This window comes from Typha angustifolia, chromosome 15 (genome assembly GCF_048772165.1).
Source record: "Typha angustifolia cultivar Huaian chromosome 15, ASM4877216v1, whole genome shotgun sequence".
Lineage (NCBI taxonomy): Eukaryota > Viridiplantae > Streptophyta > Magnoliopsida > Poales > Typhaceae > Typha > Typha angustifolia.
Window position 1 is genome coordinate 21114627 of NC_133253.1, and position 20833 is coordinate 21135459.

The following is a 20833-nucleotide window of genomic DNA, read 5'->3' on the forward strand; positions in this document are numbered from 1 at the left end:
TGGGATTCTTTGGAGATGTACACATTGAACGGCGTTAACAGACAAACCAACAACCATTTGGTGTAAAGCAGCTATCACAAAGTTTAGCAGTACCAAACATTACAACTCATCGAATATTATTGTTGCAATACAATACGAAAATGGAGGATACAATTATCATAGCTCAGAGGATAATTCTGTAGTCAATGGCTAAACCATCATAGAGTAATTTACAACAAAAAAGAAAAGAAAAAGAAAACCCTCTACTGATGAAATACACTATAAAAGCATTGCTAATCTGACATTTTTAACATCCAGTTGAATGGCGAAGATTTTAGTTTTGGATCAATGATGGGCTATAATGGAATGTATAAACAACATTCAGATCTCCAACCTAGTACTCGGAGACTCTCCACTGGAGCTGTTATTCCTGAGTATGGAGCTGTTATTCCTGAGTTGGTCCAGGCACTGTGACTCATCGCAATTGTTGGATAGAGTGACGTCCGTTGACGAAGATTTGCTTGGCATGTTAACATTGTCGAGTCCATTATAATCCAAGGACTTCTTGATGCAGGGATAAGGGGCTACACTGCTCACTCTACAAAGTATTGAGTAAGTTAAAATTAGCTTCTTAGCAACATCGATTAGGGTAACGGTGTTCCAGTGTCATAATTAAGAGTAACCTATTACTCTCTATTTTCAAAGTAGCAAGACATTATAACACAAGGAAAAGAATTCTGTAGCTCATAAAATAAAAGCACATAATGTTAAGGGAAGTTTTCATCAAGTGGGAAATAAAGCGTTTACCTTTCTTTTCGTTTCTCAAAGAATCTTGCCAGGGATGCCTTCCGAGCCTGAGGTACAGCTGCAATTATCAACCCACTACCACTCAATCAGGTTACTTACATTAAGGAATCCAACCCAAAAAGAAAATAAAAATTGTATTACACTACGGTGTCATTGCGCTCCAAGTAAAATATTCCAACTTCCACCAATCCAAGAGATTCTATTTCCACCTTCATAGATTTCCAGGATAACTATTGACAGAACATGACATAATAATTTCAAAGTCATATCTCAACAAATACCTCTTGGCATGATAGTTGCAGCAGTTGTAGCACTTAATGGCACAGGAAGAGTAGGAGGCTCTTGCTGGCTTGCGGGTGAGAATGGACCTGCTGACTTGGCCCCTGCAGAATCATTATTGGAGCTAGAAGCACTCCTGCAGAGACTTCCTGATTGCGAGGGAACTGACAGTGGACTCGAAAGGCCTGAAGAAGGTAGTGCGACATCATTTTTTCTCAGGATTGCTGTCTGCTTTGCATTTAACCCATGAGAATCTGGCAACATTGCTGGAGACGTCATTGGTGGATCAGATCTCGCACTCCCAGCAGTCAAAGTTGTATTGGATGCCTTGCTTGCCAGTAACATAATTTCTTGGGCCTATAAAAGAAATTGTGATCAACATACATCTTCATATCTATACATCATCCTCTCTTGCAAGTCGTCAAAATCTCATACCTGATCCAGAGAGACATTGTCAAATATATTTACAGCACCGGCATAAAATATTGTCAGCTGTGCCGTCGAGGGAGAGGGCTTCATCACATGCCTTCACAAAGGGTTTAGATTACATGAATATCAGACTTATCCTCTTACTGATCAAAGAGTTTACTGAACCTAACTCATTAGAGTGTTACCTTGAAGCAAAGGCTCCAAGCACAGAACCTGCAACAGGCATGTTTAAAGCAATTCCTCCACCAAAAGGTTGTTGCTTTAAAGATGAAATTGAGGTACTGGAAGGAATTGGAGCATTTTGGACCTTGAAGAATGGGCTGCCAGAGGCTATAGGGAAAGCATGATGTGAGGCCATTGGAAACATTCGACCCCCGTTTACACGGTGAGCAGAAACGCTATACGAATTGGCACTTTGAGGCTGATAAGTATGCATGCCATTTTGTTGAACGCCTTGACCATTGAGGCTGAATGATCTCTGCAAGCTCAAGAGATAAGTAATTTGTTAGTTTCATTTCTTAATGAAAAATAGTTAAAAAATGGTCTGGGCCAGTTGCCCACTTCTATAAAGTTGCAGACCTCTGGAGCTAATACAGAGGACATCTGGTTGGCTTCAAAGGCATCCACACTTGATATATGTTGAAATCCTGATACGATCCTTTTCGGTGTCTCTTCTTGCACTTTCTTAAAGGACATGAATGGCTGCAAAGGATTGACCTTGCTCGATAAAGGCCACTGCATGGCCGAAGAACCTCCATAGAAGGCTGAAGAGCAAAGACCAAAATTTTCATAATTTATGAACCATCACAAGATGAAACATATACCATGAATCGATAACGAACATAAAGTTTCAGTCTTATGCAAATATATCAGATGGTATAATAGTACATGTACCGCTAATACAATGATTACGGTCTTCTGTGAGAAAAAGTTTGCTCTTTTCCATTTCAAAATTTTGATCATGGGTTCATAGATTTTGACTACAAGTTGCATAAGATACATTTACATGAACCACAACTACATCAAAATTAAGAAAGCAGACATAAGTGCGCACAATATTAATCTTCTCTAAGCATCACAAACAAATGCAAAAGAAATCAATTAATAAGTAACTTAGTGAGCTAACAGCCAGCAAACATTAAAGGTAAATATCAAATCTTTCTAGATAAAAGACAATAAATGTACACTGAGAACCACGAGAACATATCCCAGTGCAACTTTATGGAATAAAAGGGAAAACAAACCATATGAGATTAACCAAAAAGAACCATCCAAATCATCAGATAATCAATCAAAGAAGCAATCTTAGTTAAAGAGCCCCCCAAATTTTACCACTAACTCGAACAATACAACAAATGAAGAAAATTAATCAGCAAGATAACAATTTTCGCAAAAGATTAAAAAAAAAAGAAGAAGAAGAAGAAAAATGCAATCAAGCATACCTGCATCCCGACGACTTCCTCTGCCATCATCCTTCACCAGCTCCCCCGATACCTTGCCATCTAATCCTAAAAAGTCCCTCTCCATCCTCAATATATTAACTCGCCCTACTCCAAAGGCCTAATCCCCTTCCCAAAAGGCCCCTATTCCCCTTGAAAACTATTCTTCCCAAAATACCTACCTTTAGCCTCAAAGGTTTTCCTCTCCTCCCCTGTTCTCCCTTGCTCTCCTCCCTAACCCTACTCGCTCGTCTCTCTTTCACAAAAAATAAAACCCAAACCGAACCCACTCCTCTCTTTCGCTCCAACTCGTCGAAATAGAACAAGCACAAGGGAAGAAGAAAAGAACTTGTTTCCAACCAGCGGCTATTATAGGCTCCTCGCGGTGGGGCCCACCGGAGTCAGATTTTGGGCCGTCGGATTAAGCGGGTCCAGAGCCAAGCACATGACGATTAACCGGCTGGTCCGGTCACCCCACACGTGGGGGTTAAAGGAGATTCCCCGCTCGCGCTCGCCCCGCAGCTATCCGGCGGACCCGCACACGAGACCACTGGACTCGCGGGGCCCACTCCCTTGTACATTGACACGTGGTCCTACACAGCTGGCGATTACATCCTGAGCACGACCGGCGATTTAATTTTAAGACGTACCAGGTTTGTTTGACCGCCAGATCGGCATGTGCACAGTTTTCGATGGGCTTCACGGTTTTTATCTCTGGGGAATTAATTAATTAATAATTAATTACGGGGTGAGGATTAAGGCGATGGGGTATAATTAATTAAGCTGTTAATGGAGGCAGGGAGGTGGCGTAGGATTCGCGTTTTGGGCCGCTTGGACTCTCTTTTTAAAGTCTATCCAGCTTAAATCTAGATTTCTTTTCTTTGATTATTGAATCATAATTTCTTAGTCCTGCATGGAATGGAGGAAAAAAATAGTAAGACGTGAATGGTTGGTACGTAATAAGGAATCTAGCTATCACGTACTCACTAAGTTTAAACTACATCTAGCTAACAAAATGGAAAGAAGACGATTGAATGATATTTAATGCTGGTATGGTTACAGTATACTTTCGTGTTGATTCCATTGCGCACTACTATTTCATTAAAGTTTTTTTTATTATCACTTGTGTGCTTTATGGTCATTAAAGTCGGTGATATACTACAAGGCAATATTTGTTGGTGGGATGTTCTTTACTTGTGTTAATCTTGAAAGTGAGAGTGAAAAGACTGCCTACTAAGATTTGTTAGTCCATACTATTATCATCATAACTTCAACCGCAAGTTCCTGTTTGGGTGATTAAGTTATACCAACGTAGCATTCTGCTCTTTATTATTTAATATGTTTCAAAGTTAGAAAAGCTACAATTTCTACCGTCTTAAGCTAACGATTTCACTCTTATGTGTCATGGATTTAACATAGGTGCAATCTCGATCCAAGTTTCAGGTTGTGAAGAAACAAAAGGAATCATGATTCCTATCACCAAGATGAGTCAATTGCTTCAGAACTTTGGATTTATTTTCTTGTTCTTTGTATTTTATGGTACTTTCTTTCACATGATAGTGTATAATTAAATAGTTTAGCACTCTTGGATCTAACTCCCATATCTTTAAAAGAGAGAAAGTGACAGCGAGTGCACATCGCAAAGGTCAGATAAAAGAAAAACAATCTAATACAATTTAATAAACAGGAAGCTGCTCATCTTATATTAATCTCTGACCTTTTGTAAGTCTTGTGATTTTAAAACCCCAAAAATATAGCATTTGAGATTAATCTAATCCTTTAACAGGAGACCATGTGAGAATCTCTCCATCAATCAAATATGCCCAACAACTAGAGATGGGTCATAGCTACACATGTTAATTGTCATCGCCTTTATTCTCTCTCTCTCTCTCTCTCTCTCTCTCTCTCTCTCTCTCTCTCTCTCTCTCTCTCTCTCTCTCTCTCTCTATATATATATATATATATATATATCTCCTCTACCCCTCAATGATTCACCTTAATTGCTTCTATTTGGAAAAGTTTGCACTGATGTCACCCCTCACATTTCATCTCTAGTTCCTTTATCTTTTGAGCCTGGAGTAAAGAATAATACATCAAAACGAGCATATGACATGGCATCCACTGCCTTTGTAAAGAAAGAATATAGCAAAACTAGAGGAAAAAAGTGGAGAGCATGATCTTATTATTCCATGCTTCCCTCTAATGAGAACACAAACAATTAGTTTCATCGAAGACCCTTCTTTAACGCTTTCATTTCCAAGTTTTCAAATCTTCCTTTATATCCTTTATAGATTTGCTGGTTATTCCATTACGACTAGGTAATAAATCTCCACAGCTCTCTATATATATATATATAAAACCCTTCACCTGGCGTCATGTGCAACTGAGTTATATAATAACATATAACCCATGGAGTACAATGAATGTAGTCCTTCAGATTAGGTGCATGCCAACCTTAACAACGAGGAAAAGAGAAGGAGAAAACTTTGGTTTTAGCTTAGGAATAAAGAGTAGATTAGAGACCTTAACACGTTGTTGTCCTCGGCAAAATAGTCGCCGAGGAGTGCCGACACAAATGATGGTCCTCGTTGTCAATAAAACACGCGATTAAAAGGACAGCGACGGGTGAACGGACCGCCAAAATAGGCCACGTGAACACGTGACATGTGACGTTGCCTTTTCTGGGAAAAAGATTCTTCCGCATTTAAGAATAGTTCGAAGTAGTCTCGAGGAGGACAGGTGGAGGCCGAAGCTCATCTCACGACTTCACTCGATCGGCTGCAACCGTAATTGTACTGCTACATTGCTTATGCGGTCGACACGTGTAAAAATGTCATTCATTAATTATCGGTCATAGATAATGGAGGAGTTTTCTTTCTTTTTTTTTACTAAAGCATGCTTACTTGAATACTTAATACCTATAAAGATCACATCACCCCTTCGAACTTACTTAATTACTAAAACGATCTTTAAAAACAATTGCTAAAACGAATCTGTACGTTTTCTAATTCCTCATCGATTCAGATTAAATGCCTTTATTTTAACCATGAATTATCCTCGTAACAAAATTAGATACAAGTTTATTCTCTTAACGAGAGCAGAATAAGCATAGGCCCTACGTTAGCTAGAATTTGTCACAAGATCTTCTCACTCCCTCTAAGAAGATCACCTCCCATACCGTATCGTTGTTGAGGCTTTTCTCACTCCTTTCTCTTAGCCAACCACCAGGCTAAGGGAGGGGAGAACTCGGCCCTTCTCTTTTTCCCTCTCTTCTTTCTCTTCCTTTCCCAAAACCCGAGCTCTATTTCCTCTTATTATAGCATCGTTGCCGTTCAACACAATGCCTGTCTCCACTACCCTTTACCACTTTCTTCCTCATGCTCATATATGTTCCTACCCTTCGTTGCTCTACTTATCTTGTCTCCTTTGCCAAATCCAAGTTTAGTCACCACCCTTCCATCGGATCTTCGCTCATTTTGCTGCTAGCTTTGTAATTCCACCACTACGAACCTTTCCTTGCCTAGTGATGTCCTCTGCTTGTAAGCCTCACTGTCATGCTGAGTGGGAGAGGCCCCTTCTCATTGGGGTGAGGGTCAGGGACCGGTTCACAGTTATAATCTATACTCACTAAAGTCTGTATTTGCTTGGGTATAGATGTTATGCATTTTGGCGATTCCTAGTTGTATTATTTCATTTTACAACATAACTAGGGTGTTGTAGTTTTTTTCTTTAATTTGTGTTCTAGGTTGATAATATTCAATCCTCTTATTTTTATGGAATTCCAAGGACGTAGCTTGGACTAATGGATTGACAAAACCTACATATTGACTCAAGGCTCTTTGCGCCTGAAATTTTTTTGGACCATTCTTTATTTAAATAATTTGTTGTACTCCCAGACTTAATCCTCTAGATTAAATTGTAATGCTGTCTATTATAGGCTGCAGAGTTTGTGTCAAAGACCCCGTTGCTCTATGTTATGTATCAAGTCTTATTGTTGTAACTCTTAGATGTTAATAAATAGGTTTTTTTTTAGATAAGAAGGAAAATATTCTTAATTGATAATGTTATAGTTTATTCAATTGCAACATGTTAACTTAGATACCATTTTAATATAAATAAACTAGAAAAAAAATATTGAATTGAGATCTAGATTCTTTTATCATGTTTTTATTGAGATCTAGATTGAATAAATACAAATCAAATTCCACACACTCTCCTAGCATATTTTATTAAGAGATAATTTGTACATAGCGATAAGTTCTATATTTATGTGACATGCTAGGAAGTTTCTGTTGAGCCGCGATAGTTGATATATATCTAAAAATATATCTTTTTAGATGATAAATTTATTGAGTGAATCATTTTAATCTCATCAACATGCATGACTGCAACTCACTTCACTTCACTTCACTTCACTTCACTTCACTTCTTGAAACTTGTACTGAGTTCCCCATAGGAATTAATAGAAATTAGAGGGAGGTTTTTGTAAAAGTATTGCCCCCCTAACTAAAACGCGGTTTCTTTTCTTTCCCGAAAACGACGGTGTTCTTCCCGAAAGCAACCGATCCAAAACCCGTGGGTTATTTTGACGAGAACACGGGTCTGAACACGGGTCGGATAATTTGGCCCGATATCATATCCGAAAATGTAGAATATGAGTTACTCAATCTTTTCATCCTTCGTAATCCACATTCTACTATTAAATATACAATAAACACATTTATTACTATCCTAAAAACTTTAACTATATTTCAAAATTTTAATATATAATATCTGAAGCTGGATCGGATCGGATCGGATCGGATTGGATCGGTTTCACCCGCCTTGACTTGACTTGACTATTAGCAACAAATGTTAATGGCATGATGGCGATTAGATTTAACCGGTGGTGCCAAAGAAGGACGCATCTACTGCCGACCACATCCGACGAACTAATGAGTAAAGAGAAGGAGATGGACCACCTCCATCTCTCTCTTTCTCTCGCTATCTCTATCTCTCAGAAGAGGAAGTTTCATCTAAACCTTTATTTGTTTTCAATGCAGCAGCGAAAGAGAAACGAGGAAGAGGAGCATAGCATGTGCGTTGGATGCATGGAATAGGGAAAGTGTGACATTGGGGAAACAGACTGATAAACTGATGAATACTATCAAAATATCCTCGCTCATCTATTCCATCCCAAGATCCATGTGGTCACATGCATAACAACAGCCTTCATGGCTCCTATCAATGCTGCCATACATATCATATATCATATATCTACCTTGTTCTGAAACACGTTTTGTAAGGCCTGGCTTGTACTTACCAATAAGGAGGGAGCTCTAGAGAAAGAAATTCGTAAAGAAACTTTTTCAGTTTGTTCCAGTTAAGGAAATGTCTCTCCTAGTTGTTGACCCACAGAACAAGGCAGTATTTACCATTACAACATAAAAGATCTTTGAAAATGGGGGCATACTCCCACTAAGTTGGCTCACCAGAGTGGGCCCAACAAGCCCATCGGCTAAAGGCCATTCTAGCTCACCCAAATCCTGAACTAGGTCTCGGGCTCGACTCTCTCCAAGTCCTGATTTCTTTTTTTTCTTTAAACTAACCCTACTGCTTAATAATCAACCGAGTCAAACCACCAAACTATTAAATAATTTTCTCTATAATATTATTTAAAATTAAAATTAAACCTTTTAACTTTATTTGTTACGAGACAAGTACTGTGTAGTAGAAACAAACGCTTTCTAATAAAATCAAACTGCACCAATAAAGGGGTGTAAGTCTGAATAAAAGGGGTCCAGCTCCAGCTTGACGTAATTAATAAATAAGTCTTTATTTTTAATTTAGGTTTGACTTAATTCAAATTTAGCCGCATTGAGCTCGAGGCGAACTTAAGCCTTAAACTGTAGCTTATTTCTCAAAACGAGCCCAACCGTTAAATAAGCCCAAAAATCTTAAATGAAAAGTTGGATTAAAAATGTAATAGTAATAAATACTATTCATATATGTTAATAAATCTTTTTTAAAGCTTATCCGACTAAGCCGGACTCAAGCTCAACTCGTTTAGCTCAAAATGAGCCCAACCTCCAACTACTCATATATTTGAGCATCCATAATTAAAAGGAAGCAGATCAAGAAATATACTCATCGTAGTATATTAAATAATCCACAAGTAGGATTAAAATAAGGGCATTTAAATACAAAATAATTAATACACAGCTCACATAAGCCAGCACCGAAACCAATCAAGACGAAGCGAGCCTCCAAAAATGGCAGCCTGGAAGATAATTGTTCCTTGCAAAGCATCACACATTTTTCAGCAAGATAACTAATTATAGAGAAGGTAATGAGATCGAAGTGATCACAAATTTACTGTCAAAACATCAAGCTAATTGCAAATCGTCAAGAACAACCAACATCTATAATCTTTCTGGTAACTGATGATATAAAAACTTATTCCAACTGTGCCATATCGATGAGATAACAACAAACTCTTAATCACCAAAGGCTTCACAGTGTCTCAAAGAGCTGGTAGAATCAAAATATGCTGTTCTGTTTAACATATATAGTTTGTCCACCTCTATACTGTCTCAATGAAGTTGACAAATTTACAGCAAACTAAATGAGCTGAAACTGATAAGTAAATTAATACCTTCCTTAAGCAATAGAGTTATTTTACAATCAACACGAGTAAGAACACATAGAAGTTAATTTAGTACCTTTCCTAAGCAGAGTAGTTACTTAAGAATTCCGCTGACAAACAAATTCAAGAGAAGATATGCATATTATCATAGAAATTGTTAAGTAACATAGTTATAGTTACAGAACATGAGAAATGGATTGTAATCACAATACTAGTTACTCATCAAAACATATTTAACAATTAGCACACAAGGTTAAGGCTAGTTAGACCATAAAATAAAACAGAAATTATATACTTGTGCAATTCAGCTGGATCACCAATGCAATGAACAGAGATCAACAGCAAGGATAAGTGAATAAATCAATTATAGTTTAAAACAAGAAAATGGAAATCCTGAGTTAAAATTTTACATATACTTAAATCATTTATGTGAGTTCATACGCCAAATGACAGACATCATGAAATTTAAATTACTGTGGTTACCAAGCACTCAGAGGTTTCATTCATCAGCTATTTGACTCCCTATACACCTATGAACCTGACGTAACAGAAGTAATTAGCATTAGATATCAATCTGATCTCCAACAGAAGAACAGTAAAATTTGCGAGACCTGCATCCAAGATATCCAATCCAGCAGCCAAAGAAATACATTTAAGGGCCTATGAAGTCAAGGAGATGGAAATTTCACTCCTTTAATCAAGATCATAAATTGCATACAAAGGCCATCCTGTTTGTTTGCAAACCAAAGAGCACCTCAAGTTAATCAAATACATGAAAATCAGCTTAAGCTACAGCTCTTTAAAATCAGTACAAAGTAATTTGAAGTACACTAGAAGCATGAAGAAACAAATGAATATAAGCAAGAAAGTCATTATCAATTTTAAGGAGCCATAACAAATAACAATGAAACACAGAAAGCAAATAATAGACAAGCAATATGCACTACAGATCTTTAGGTTTATTTCTAACAGTGGACACTGTAACACATCAAAAGTTGCTTCTCCAAATAAGTATCATGATCAAATTGTTTCCATAATTAAATTGGAACACATTCATCAATAAACAACCACATTAGGTAGAACTTATTTCACATCACATTTACCATGCATATCATTCAGTCAACATACACAGTCAAACTTCTGCCAGTGTCAAAAATAAAAATTAGATAACTAAATTAAACAACAAAGAGATCAATTAACAATGCTCTCAAAACCTAAAGACCACAACCCATAAATTTCTAGCATACAAAACAATGCATGTAAGAATCACCATTTCAAAACACTAAGAAAGCCCAAGCTCACCTTAGTAACAACAGTAGAACTAGAGTACTAGACCCTTCCAAGTTTCGAGCCAAGAAGTCAAAGGAACAAGAAAAGAAGAGCCCATAATTAATTTGGTCCTTTTCAATAACACAGTCAACTCAACCATTTCATCTAATGTACACCTTCCCCTTCGAGATTAGATTACACACAAGATCCAACCAACCATCAAACACTATCAAGTCCCTCCTACGCCATCCAATAATTAGAGAAATCTAAAACAACAAGAACACCAGCCACAACAACAGGGATAATTAGCAGTTGACCACCTACACCTAAACCACAGAGGCAAGTTTTACCAAACAAGTTATGCCACGTCAGTCGCCACGGCTGGCTTCACCTTCGGCGGCCGACCCCTCCCCCTCTTCGGCGCCCCATCTCCGGCGGCCGCAGCCGGCGGCGCCGCCGTAGCCGCCGCGGGGTCCGCCTTCGCCTTCTTGGGCGGCCGGCCGCGTGGCTTCGGCATGCCACTTGTCGCCTTGGCGACGGCGGCGGCGAGTGGATCCTTGGGCTTCGGTGGCCTGCCACGTGGCCGCGGAGGCGGGAGAACGGCCCCCGGAACGACCGGCTGCTTGGGCTTAGGTGGCCTGCCACGTCCGCGCTTAGGTGGCGCGTCAGGCCCAGGTCGGACGTAATTGTTCTTAACGAACAGGAGCTCGCCGCTCTCCTTCATGCGAGCCAAGTGCGCCGTCAAAAGCGACGCGTGTGACTGGGGCAACTCGCCGTACTTTGACTCCATGTACTTGGAGATCGCCGATTTGTTCGACCCGTTCTTCTCGTCCAGCGCCGATATCGCCGCTAGTATCATCTAACCCCCGGAACAAAATTAAAATTACAACAAAAGAAAAAGAAAAAAAAAAAGAAGGAAAAACAAGCAAATCTATAAGAGAATTCTGGACCAAATTGCAAAAAATCACATACTTCAGGGTACGGAGGAAGGGAAGGAGGCTTGCTAACTTCTTCAGTAGCCATGGGGAGCTCCAGCTTCGTTCACGGATTTGTGAGGAGTTGGATTTCCGATTTAAAAAGGGAGAATCAAACAATGGGCAGGAGATGAGAAGGGAAAGTAATAATTTATGAGGAAAAAAAAAGAGAAAAGAAAGCGAGGCGATAAGCGAGGAGGGGAAGCGCCTTTGCTGGGACTGTAGATGAACGGCTCGGATGTTGGAGGACGGCGGAGATCGAATAGTTCTGAGTGGTCAAGTGGGAGATCACGCGGATCGCTGACGTGGTTAGGATGAGCGTGAGCTTTTCCTAGTTATTATTATTTATTTATTTTCCATTCTATATGCAGATATGCTCTCCATCTTTTGTCCTTTCCCCTCCCTCTGCTTTATTTTTCAGCTCCATCACCCGCAACTGCCCTTCGCTCTTTGGACTTATTCCCTTCCCAACAATTTTTACATATTACACCTTATCTTTAAGCAATTTTAAAACTCTCTCTCTCTCTCTCTCTCTCTTAGTAAATTAAAAATACATTATATTATATAAGTACTTTCGTGTTTAAATTTGAACCGCGACAAAGGACTCACTGCTTAATGGCACCAATTAAATACATAGGATGTGTGTGATTTGCCAAGAGCAGAGGTGGAAATGTGTCCTTGAACTTAAAATCCCCAAACACACAGGGTGCTGTAGGAAAGTTTCCCATCGTTCTCAGCTTCAGAATTCCAATTGAGCTGAAAGGGTATTCCGGTCAATTACGTGGTCCACCCCGGGTTTAAATAATATGGAGCTTTGAATTTTGAAATGCGTAGGAGGGATCTACGGGTTTTGGGCTCGGGCTTGGCCATTTTTGCTTCACCCGAACGCCTCTCTCATTTCACTTTTCTCTCTCTCTCTCTCTCTCTATAGATATATAGAGATATATGTAAGTCGCTCTCACATGCAGGCATACGTTGGATAATGGATGGGCCAGCCAATGGTGGAGATGAAAAAGGAGTACTGAAGACTACTACTAACCTTAGTTGGCTCTGTGGATAATAGTATGCATGTTTGTCAGATTTGTACGGTGTTCACATACCTGATCTCAAAAAAATCTTTCTTATTTCCCCCCCCAAAAAAACAAAATAACTTTAGCAGTAGTATGTACTACGTGTTCTCAGATTTGGACCAAATTATGATTAAAAAGAAAAATGTGATTAACTTTACTACTGCACTTGTTATGGTACTAACTATGATCTGCAAAGATTAAGTATTGGGGCTTTTACATGATGGTCACTGTCTGAAAAACCTTAATTGTACTAAGGGATGGATGATTAATTACACCTAGAGTAAACCAACTGAATTAACTGTTCATTTTATATTCAATTATCTAATGATATATTCATTTTCCATTTATTTCTTTATTCAAAAGTGGTCCATGATTATCGTCGGCTCAATTTAATAAGACGCAAAAGGAGAGAAACCGAAGATAAAATGGTCATACGATGCAGATAGTTAAGAGGTCCAAAAGCATGGCAAAATATTAAATGAGAATCTCTATATAAAAATATACTATATTTTATGGGGTCTAGATGAAATTAACTCTAATACTAATTAACTAGGGTGCATTTCTAATCAAATTTGAGACTTACATCAATTAGGTCATAAACTGTTCTTGAAGGTGGCAAAGAAATAACATGTTAAATGATCCACATATCACATGTTTGGAAATAGGAAAAAAATGCTAAGTTAAGTGTAGTATCACATCATGCATCTTTTAAAGCTTATTTTAGCTAACAACATGATCAACATATGATATATTTATAAGTTAGTCTAGATTTATCATTGTTATAACTGTAGAGATCTACAGGACTTCAACAAGTAAATTGAAGAAAAATAAAACAGTTTTTAGAATACGGTTCTAACCATTCAAAAGATGGTTAGAATGCATATGACAGCATTAATGAGTATTAAGCATTTGCAATGATTCTAACAGATATTAAGATTGAAAATGTCAAGAGAATTTTTTTTTTTATCAGGAGCTTTCAAACGCTTGTATGATGGTTCATGGTTTTCTGAGACTAATATGCATAATTCTTTGAATGGGGGCATTAATGATATTTTATGATAGAGGTACATAAATAACTTCAGACCTAATATTAGGTTATCTTTTTTGATTGTTCAGGCCTCCGATATCAAGTTTATGAGAGATTAAGATTGTGGCTTGGGGATAATCCGCAATGAAAAGCGTGAAACACACTATTAAGTTAATTTTAACTATATCCTAAAGAAATTCTATCTTGAGAATTACTATGATAAAAGCATCAACCACAAGAGTTACCGAAATTAGGAAACAATCGTAAAAAGCAGTGCATCACAGATTCGAGTGAGTAAGATGAGTCATGAGAGTGAACGGATGATTTGTAAGCTTTTTCTAATTAATATATTTCATATTAGTAATTAATTTAATCATGTACTTGTGATTCTTTAACCAAGTTTTTAGACCTTTTTCAAGTAAATATCATGTGTTTGTGGTTATCTATTTCACCATTATTTTTCTACATAGATATGTACATTATTCTACCACACAATCTCATAGACTCCATTCATTTATGGAATAAGGCTAATTTTAAAAGTAGTATTATAATTTTTAATGCTAGGAAAAAAGCTAATAATATTATAAATTGTTCTAATATTTAGTTGAATAGTAATATAATGAGTAATAATTATATTTGATGTAACATAAATTTAATATTAAAATAATAGAGAATATTAAATTTATATTAGAAATTGAAGGTGTGTTTTAAATTGAATGACCAAATTTCACTTAATTGGATTTAAAGTAGTACTAATATTTAAATGAATATGCGATTGTTATATTTATTATTAGAAGTGTGGATTATATTCTTCCGACAACATAGTTACAAATAAAACCTCTTTCCCACATTTCCCGACATCCCCACATTATCAAAAATAATAATAATAAATTTTCCACACTGGCACATTAATAAAGTCTTAATTTCTCTCAGTATAATAAGTATTGATTTTAATTGATAATACCAAATTGGTATGTTTAACGTATCATTTCATTTATGTTAAATTTGTGAAATAAGACTATGTGAGTAGTTGTCGTGTTTTTATCGCAATGCGAAGAAATAACTATACAATGAATATTATAACCCTGATATATAACCCCGCATTGCTGATAAATAATCCTACATTATGAGAAAATAAACCGCACACTGGGGTTATAATATGCACTTTGTGGTTATTTCTTCACATTACGATAAGAAACCTACATCTTCTCACATGAGCTTATTTCACAAATTTAACGTGACATATCTTGTGCTACTAGGAGGTGGCGATAGTAGATCTATTTTTAAAACAAAATAATCTTGGTGGAGAAACAAAAAGGCGGCACTATCAAGCTCTTGTGCTTGAGTCAGCACAAGTTGTTCAATGATAAAAAAGAATGACCTTCATTGCCTTTTCTTGCTTGTTCGGAGAGATGGGAGAGCTGTGCTCTTGCAAGAGGATTGTGTGTGAAGAGTGTTGCTCGATACTTCTTGGAGGAAAAGGGTGATTAGGAGGAGAGATCTTGGTGATGGGCTCATTGAAAGAGTGAGCTCATGTCTACCTTGAGAGAGAGATCACTCATGGGTGCCTTAAGAGAGATATATAATCTAATTGCAGATGAAGTGCATAGTTATTAAGTGTTGTCTTCTCAAGAGGTAAAATAGTAATTTTATGTCAATATTAAATTATTACTTTTTAAATATATTGAATAAGAGGAGAGATAATTATGAATTAGTATGCTATTTAAGCTTCAATATTTTTATTCCACAAGTGGCTAATAGGATGGTAAAAATGTTGATTGGGCCATTAAAGTAATTCTTTAAAAATAATTTAGCATTGATGATTTGTGTAAACTTTCTCCACAACAATAATATTGTCTTATAATTTAATGAGTGTACAATCAATCGATTGCCTCTGGGAATCTATGACTTCACCATCTCCTCCATCTCCCTTCCCTTTAGGGAGAGGAGAGATTAATTTATCTCGCTTTTTCTCTCTTTTTTCTCTCCTTCTGTTACTTCCTTACTCTACTTGTGCTTTCCCCCAAGTGATCCAGTGTGGAGAGATGTGAGTTGAGAGCTCCCATACTGCATAACTCAAACCATGGTAGCCAGCAACTAATGTGGAAATGGGCGACCAACGGGTGAGGCGCTCGAGTGGGAGGGTTACAAGCAAAAGAGGTTGGGTGAGATTTTTGTCACCATCTCCACTCCATGCCAATGCATCACCGAAATACTAGCCTATTGTAGTGTGTATGTGCTCCTCCCTCTCTTCTGCTTGATTCTGTGCTTGAGCGCCCTTTGAGCCTTAATCCCTTTTTTTCATTGCTAATTTGTTGCAAGTTGATGGCAAGGTCTTCATCAACATCGCATTGTTGTTTCTCCTATCCATTGGAGGTTTGCAAGGTTGTGAGCTTTAATTATCTGGTAGTGATGGAGTTGCATGATGACTTGAAGTCTTTGTACGCACATGTAAATCCACTAGGTTAGTGTTTTCTTTTTTATATTTTATTTCTGCCCTTGAGCTTGATACTTTGTTTCTCTTTGTGGTGTTGTTGGTTGTAATAATAATGTAATTAATCTTGCCTAATAGAATACCCACACAAAAATATATAGGTATATCTTACACAAAATCAATAACAATATGAGATAGTTCCATTTCTTTTAGTCAAAGAGAATTTTGACCAAGAGTCATGCATTCAAATTAAATGTTTTAAGTCAAATATGTTAATAACAGGTGATTTGTAAGCTTTTTTTTCCACTATATTCTTCCTCTCCCCTTCCCTAAAAGCATGAGATCTCCTCCCTCTTACCACAATGTCATTGCCGATCAATCTGTTGTCTTTCCCGTTGCCACAACCCCCCTTAGCTGACGTGCTAGGGGAGGGGAGGGGAGAAACCCCCTTTATCTCCTCTTTTTCTTTCTATATGCTTCCTCTCCCCTTCCCCTAAAAGCATCTCCTCCCTCTTACCACCCCTTCCGTTATCGCTTCCCGCCACCGCCTTTCTTCTTCTCACCCTTGTCAAATCCGAGCTGGTTGCATCCCTATCCCTTACTTCCTCCCTTGTCACACTCGAATTTACCCAAAATCCCTTTGCCGTTGTTGTTCTTCGCCGTCGCCACCACTCTTCTTCTCCTTCCCTTTCTTTCTAGAATATATTTTAGGTGGGTGATCTCCGATCTTTCTGCCCTACGAAATTTTAGAGTCGTGTCTTGGATTGCTGGATTAATGGAAACAACAGTTATTAGGTTGATAATGCTGAACACGAGGCTCTTTGCTCTTAGAAATCTCTCGGGTCGTTCTACACTTTATTTCATGTTGTGCCCTTGAGCTTAATTATCTGAATTGAATTATTGTGATGTCTATTGTAGACTAAGTATAGGACTTGTGTAGTCATCACTCTATCTCTCTATCTCTATATATTTGGATTAATCAATCACTAAGACAACACACAGGAAATTAAAGTACTGTATCTTGCAATCTTGATGTACAGATTGGTCGGTTCATATGCACAGATATCGATCAACACTCAAGCTATTATAACTACAAATTCACATAGAAAATGTAATTTAATACACTGTCGAGAAAAAGAAGAGTTTGCCATCGTAAACTATACACACATAAGAAATTAATCAGGACATCAATGAAATTTACGTACCTTGATGTTGTCAACAAACGTGACGAGTTTACCTGAAGAAGGGTGTCTTACTCCATACGAAGCCTTGCCAAACACACAGTCCTTTGCATATACCTCAATTTCGATGCCTATTAGACCTTGAAGTAAAGCTAGACATATATAACACATACTCTGAACTGAAGTGCTCTTAAGACAAAATATTTCTATGACCAAGCAAATAATTTCGGAGAACACAACATCTAAAATTTTAGACGGATTTAATTTCCTTTCTTTTTAGATGTTTCCCAATGGAGGAAGCTTTTCTTGGCTGTTATGGGTAACGGGTAAGAAAAATATTCTAAACCACGACACAAGTTAGGAGTGCATGCAAACACACAGGTGAACATGCACGCATACACCGATAAAGTTTAAATGTAAATTAAAAGAAATGGGACTTGTATCCAACGATGATGCACTCGAACTTTATGTTAGAATCAAATGAATACTGTGATGCAATTAATAAGAAGATCACATAATGAAGGTGATCTTGATAAAGTGGGTATTTCTGTTCTGATTTATAACAAGCGTTTGTTTGCTAATCCTCCACATTTTCTTTTACTAAGTTAAGAAATGCAAAGGCGTGCAGCTTGACACGACTCTTGGATAAGTAGTACATAGACGCCTACATGAAATACGTGGGGCTTCCTCTCCATAATGATGGCTTGAGGAAAGTAGTTATCGTCACTCAAAGAGGAGAAGACGACAAGAGATTTACACACAAAGTAGTTGTACTCGTGACAACGTTGTGTCTGTGTGTGCGAGAGAAAGACAGACAAACGTCAGAAAGGAACATAGAGTAATTGTTTGCATGCGTGCATGCATTAATGCGAGTACTGTTCGAGCATGGGCGGACATGTAGGCAAAGTAATTAAGAGAAGCATAGAGTAATTAATTGTACAACCTGATGAGTTGCGTGCTCATAAAGATGATCTTATTTAATAACTTGCTATGAGTTGCTTAATTATGAAAAGTATGGAACAGTACCTGCTTCACGAACGTACGTTGTATTGTTAATCTTTCAGAAACTAAACGATGACCGTGTATGAGTGAATGGCCGTTTCTCTCAGTTTTGGAATCCTGGCTACTTCCCTCTAGTGTAGGAATTGTCCATCATATGTAAAGTAATTATCGAAGTGGCCATTGATCTCGATCGATTAACTCTTCTCGTTTGCAAGAAAATTACTGAAGATATCTATTACTAATAGCTATGACTACTTCGTTACTTGACCCACAATAATTCTAGCGACTCTTGAACTTTATCCCAGAAAAAAAAAAAAGAACTCAAGGTCGAACAGACAACGAAAGCAAGGTTGATAGCCTAAGGACTGCACACTTGGCAAAAGCTTGGCAAGGAGATCACTCACCCGGAAGTAGCCGAGTCAAGCTTGGCAAGGAGATCGATCACTTGCCAAACAACACCTGCAAAAGAATTGGATCAAAGAGTTAGCTCCTCCTTTTACATACAACAGCTTAGAATAACTTAAAGAGTTAGCTCCAAAAGTTAGTTATTTCTTTGACTTCGCTTTTTTCTTTTATTAAAGCAAGATTGCACCGGGGCTTGGAGCAAATAATATTTACCTTCATGATCTCAAACTCATGAGTCATGGCATGCATGATCACTCTTACCCCCTCTTCCAAGTCCGAAGGAGAAGGCGCTTATATAGACCTCCGAGGGTAACAGTAGATCACGGCTTCTCAGATATGCACTATGGAATGAATGCAAGTGGAGGTTTCACTTTGACTCGTGGGTGGATATCCTATGCATGTGATTTCTTATCAATCTATCTACTCACAAAGTCACAGGAGAGAGAGCGAGCGTGCGAGAGAGAGAGAGCGAGAGAGAGAGAGAGAGAGAGAGAGAGAGAGTAGTAGAAAGAAGGAACTAGCTGAGTGGAATGAAGTGGAATGGGGTAGAATGGAGTTGTGGCTTGATGGGTGGGTAACTGGGTTAACCAATTAGGGAGGTTAGATGTGCTCGTGGATCTTTGAACAACGGCTTGAGAACAAACACATGCAACGCTTTCTTTTAACTACCGGTACTATGTACCAACCTCTTGCACTCTACTCTAAAGAAAAGAAAGGAAAAAGAATACATTATAGTCTCATCACCAGAACAAAAGGTAAGACCTTAATTTGTATGCATAAATAAGGACAGTGCATCTCACCTTACTCCTAATTAAGGAAATATATATAGATATACACATCCCCAGGTGGAAATGTTTTAATCTGTGCGTAATATGTCAAGTCTTACTATTCTATAAATAATATATACGCATCAAATTTAAATTTATAATTTAATTTTATTTAAAAAAAAAAGTATGACTCGTTAGGTGTCTTATGAAGTAGCAAGGCTTCCTTTTCTAATTTTCAAAATAAAATTAAAAAATATAACGATTTTTGAAATCTCGTGCAATCCATTTTATAGAGTAAGACCAAACAAGTACCTTTTTTGGATCACAATTAGCTATCCACACCAACAACTTGGATCGACTAAGATTATTTAATCGAAGAAAGCTACTTGACTTGGTGTTGGATATCTAAATTGACCGCTGCGCTTACCTATGACCATTAAAAGTGGCCAAGAACCAAAAAAACCACATACGAATGCAATTGACCAATTCCCAAGTTTGCAAGAGAAGTCCAACTACACCCTTGTACTTTAACCTGACACCCAATCCCTTAATCTAACTTGCAATCTTTCCTCACTTTTCCCTCTCAGTGAAAGTGGACTCTAACTTCTACTCTGGTGATAAAAATGTGACCGCAACCTGACAAACTTATTGAAAAGACTTTTCCTTTTTTTTCTCAAATAACTACCTCTCCTTTTTCATATTTGCGAATCGGCCCATTTTAATTACCTACGCTTGCACCTCATGACTAAAACCTGCCACGTACTAGGCTGTGGGAATTTCTACACTCTTTGTTGTAGAGAATCAACCACCAAACAAGACCTTTTTAACGCTTTCTTCTTTTTTTTAAGTACCTTTTTAACGCTGCACACCAACCTTAAGCAAGCGACCATTAGTATTTAATTACGGAATGGTACTTGACTTGGTCTTCTAAATCTAATCGACTTGCCGTGCTAAATGACTGCAAAAAATAAACCTCAACTGCCCGTTTAATAGCATACGAGGCCTACTCCCAATTTTGCAAGAAAAGTCCAATCACACCCCTATACTCTAACCTGGCATCCAATCCTTTTAATTAACTTCCAACGGACCCATTCTTGCGAGATTTGGTAAAATAGTAAATGTGACAACTAAGTAAAACAAATTTGA

The 20833-nt window shown here is 37.7% G+C and overlaps 2 protein-coding genes across 2 annotated transcripts; both read right to left on the reverse strand.

Moving 5' to 3' along the window:
* Positions 1-56: 56 nt before the first annotated feature.
* Positions 57-3263, reverse strand: LOC140777360 (protein TIFY 6b-like). The gene is made up of 7 exons (XM_073121412.1): positions 2937-3263; positions 2074-2258; positions 1680-1972; positions 1501-1591; positions 1068-1422; positions 787-844; positions 57-577 (listed from the first exon to the last, which is right to left on the reverse strand). Exons 1-7 carry the CDS (start codon positions 3019-3021, stop codon positions 361-363), a joined length of 1284 nt encoding a protein of 427 aa, XP_072977513.1. The 5' UTR covers positions 3022-3263; the 3' UTR covers positions 57-360.
* A 7681-nt stretch (positions 3264-10944) lies between these two features.
* On the reverse strand, positions 10945-11992 carry LOC140778143 (HMG-Y-related protein A). Its single transcript, XM_073122711.1, has 2 exons — positions 11800-11992; positions 10945-11686 (listed from the first exon to the last, which is right to left on the reverse strand). Exons 1-2 carry the CDS (start codon positions 11848-11850, stop codon positions 11186-11188), a joined length of 552 nt encoding a protein of 183 aa, XP_072978812.1. The 5' UTR covers positions 11851-11992; the 3' UTR covers positions 10945-11185.
* Between the last annotated feature and the right edge of the window lie 8841 nt (positions 11993-20833).